General features: G+C 62.7%; 1 protein-coding gene across 1 annotated transcript; it reads right to left on the bottom strand.

Annotated features, from left to right (window-relative positions):
- Positions 1-83: 83 nt before the first annotated feature.
- LOC104916140 (cAMP-dependent protein kinase regulatory subunit-like) lies at positions 84-2,123 on the bottom strand. The gene is made up of 8 exons (XM_010727122.3): positions 2,048-2,123; positions 1,866-1,971; positions 1,184-1,247; positions 1,033-1,110; positions 866-954; positions 684-749; positions 481-528; positions 84-203 (listed from the first exon to the last, which is right to left on the bottom strand). Exons 3-8 carry the CDS (start codon positions 1,190-1,192, stop codon positions 107-109), a joined length of 387 nt encoding a protein of 128 aa, XP_010725424.3. The 5' UTR covers positions 1,193-1,247; positions 1,866-1,971; positions 2,048-2,123; the 3' UTR covers positions 84-106.
- Positions 2,124-2,129: the final 6 nt, after the last annotated feature.

Genomic DNA, 2,129 nt, shown 5'->3' with positions numbered 1-2,129 from the left:
CCATCCCATCCCATCCCCATCCCATCCCCATTCCCATCCCATCCTTTCCCCATCCCCACCCCTGTCCCCATTACCATCCCATCCCTATCCCACCCCCATCCCATCCCTATTCCTGCCTCCAACCCATCTCACCCCCACCCCATCCATCCCACACTGACCGCCTGGGTTCCGTCAGGGTGGACACCTCTGTTACAGACACATTTCTGCAAATGGAAGCAGCCACAGCTCAACCTCCCCACCCCGAACCCCAGAGCCACACAGCATGGCTCTGGGCAAGGGGTGAGTTCTGGGATCTGGAGTTCTGGATCCATCAGACAGGGCAGCACGCAGGCTGTGCTGAGCACGCGCCGGGGCCGTGCTGTGTTCCCAGGGCAGAGTCCAGGATCCTCTGCTGGTGCCACGTCACTGTGCCCAGCACCCACTCAGGCAACGATGCACATGGGGACTTTGGGGCCAGAGCGTCCCCACGGGGACACTCACGCATCTGAGTCGTGGCGGGGGCAGAAGGGGATGATCTCCAGGAAGTCCCTGTGGGGCACAGCAAGCATCAGTGCCACGCAGGGACACGGGGAGGCAGGGACATGGTAACACGGGGACATGGCAATCTGAGGACGTGGGGACATGAGGACATGGGGACATGGGGACATAAGGACACGGGGATGTGAGAATATGGGGACACCCACTCCTTGGCCACGCTGATGCAGGTGACATGGCCCTGTGCTTGGCACGATGCTGTGCGGCGGATGTTCCTGTGTGGAGGAGCGGGTGTGCAAGAGCTCTGTGCATGTGAGAGCCAGTGAATGCGTGTGCACGAGAGCTGCATGCACGCATGATGTGCTGCCTCGCGGCCCTGCAGGGCACCTACTGCAGCAGTGAGAGCTCCCCAAAGTGCTCGCCTGTGCCCAGCACCCGCAGCAGCTTCTCCTGCCCATCCTCACGCCGGCTGACCCGCACCTGCAGGGATGTGGGACTGAGTGGCGTGAGAGAGACCCAGTGTTGTCCCATGGCACTGTCCCACAGCACAGCACCCACCTCGCCCTTCAGGATAATGTAGAAGCTCTGCCCCTCATCACCCTCGCGGATGATGAGCTGGCCAGGTGTGAAGGAGCACTATGGGCACACGGAAACTCAGGGTTGTGCTGTGTGGGGGGCCCTGTCCCATAGCCCCCACCTGCATCTGTACCTCCTCCATGGCATCAAGCAGCTTGGAGAGGTGGCTGTCTGACAGTTCCTGCAGCCAGTGCACCCTGTGGGAGGGCACAGCTCCTGTGCATGTGCAGCACACCTGCATCCCCCCTGCATCCCTCTTGCATCCCCCCTACATCCTCCCTGCACTGCCCCTCGCATCCCTCCTGCATTCGCTGTGCATCTCTCCTCAATCCCTCCGCATTACCCTGGCATCCCCTCTGCCTCTGCCCTACATCCCCCCTTCATCCCTCCTGCACCCGTCCTGCATTCCCATTGCATCCCCCCACATCCTCCTGCATCACCCCTGCATCACCATTGCATCTCTCCTGCATCCCTTCTGCATTCCTCCTGCATTCTCCTGCATCCCTTCTGCATCTTTCCTGCACCCCCATTGCATTCCTCCTGCAACCCCATTGCATCCCTCCTGCATCCCTCCTGCAACTCCCTGCACCCCCCTGCACTCCCCTGCATCCCTTCTGCATCCCTCTTGCATCCTCCTGCAACTTCCTGCATCCCTCCTGCACCCCCATTGCATCCCTCTTGCATCCCTCCTGCAACTCCCTGCACCCCCCTGCACTTCCCTGCATCCCTTCTGCATCCCTCCTGCAACTCCCTGCATCCCTCCCGCACCCCTCCTGCTCTCGATGTCCCTCCCCACAGACCGAGGCCGTACTCACGCTCTCAGGATCCGCAGCACATCGGCCCGCCGCTGCCGGGCGTTGCCGGTTGTGATGGCACGGAACCGCTGCCTGTCAATGGCCCAGAGGCGCACGGGGCCGAGCGCTGGGGCAAAGCGAAGTGAGCGGGGTGCAGGGGGGAGCGGAGCCGGACGCTGGGGACACGCGGGCAGTTTACTTACCCCGCACGGTGGCGGTGCGCCGGCAGTGATACAGGATGGCCAACTCGCCGAAAACGTCCCCGGGCCCCAACGTGCGGAGCTG

Source organism: Meleagris gallopavo, unplaced genomic scaffold (assembly GCF_000146605.3).
Source record: "Meleagris gallopavo isolate NT-WF06-2002-E0010 breed Aviagen turkey brand Nicholas breeding stock unplaced genomic scaffold, Turkey_5.1 ChrUn_random_7180001873771, whole genome shotgun sequence".
Taxonomy (NCBI): Eukaryota; Metazoa; Chordata; class Aves; order Galliformes; family Phasianidae; genus Meleagris; species Meleagris gallopavo.
Note: the sequence above shows the minus strand (reverse complement) of the source record. Positions and strands in the feature narration are given on the sequence as shown.

Bases quoted from the DNA above. Each gene is read 5' to 3' on its own strand.
- LOC104916140 (XM_010727122.3), bottom strand. The intron at 955-1,032 runs GTGGGTGCTGTG...ACATCCCTGCAG, and splicing joins ACATTATCCTGAAGGGCGAG to GTGCGGGTCAGCCGGCGTGA. The intron at 529-683 runs GTGGGTGTCCCC...TGTGCCCCACAG, and splicing joins TGCATCAGCGTGGCCAAGGA to GGACTTCCTGGAGATCATCC.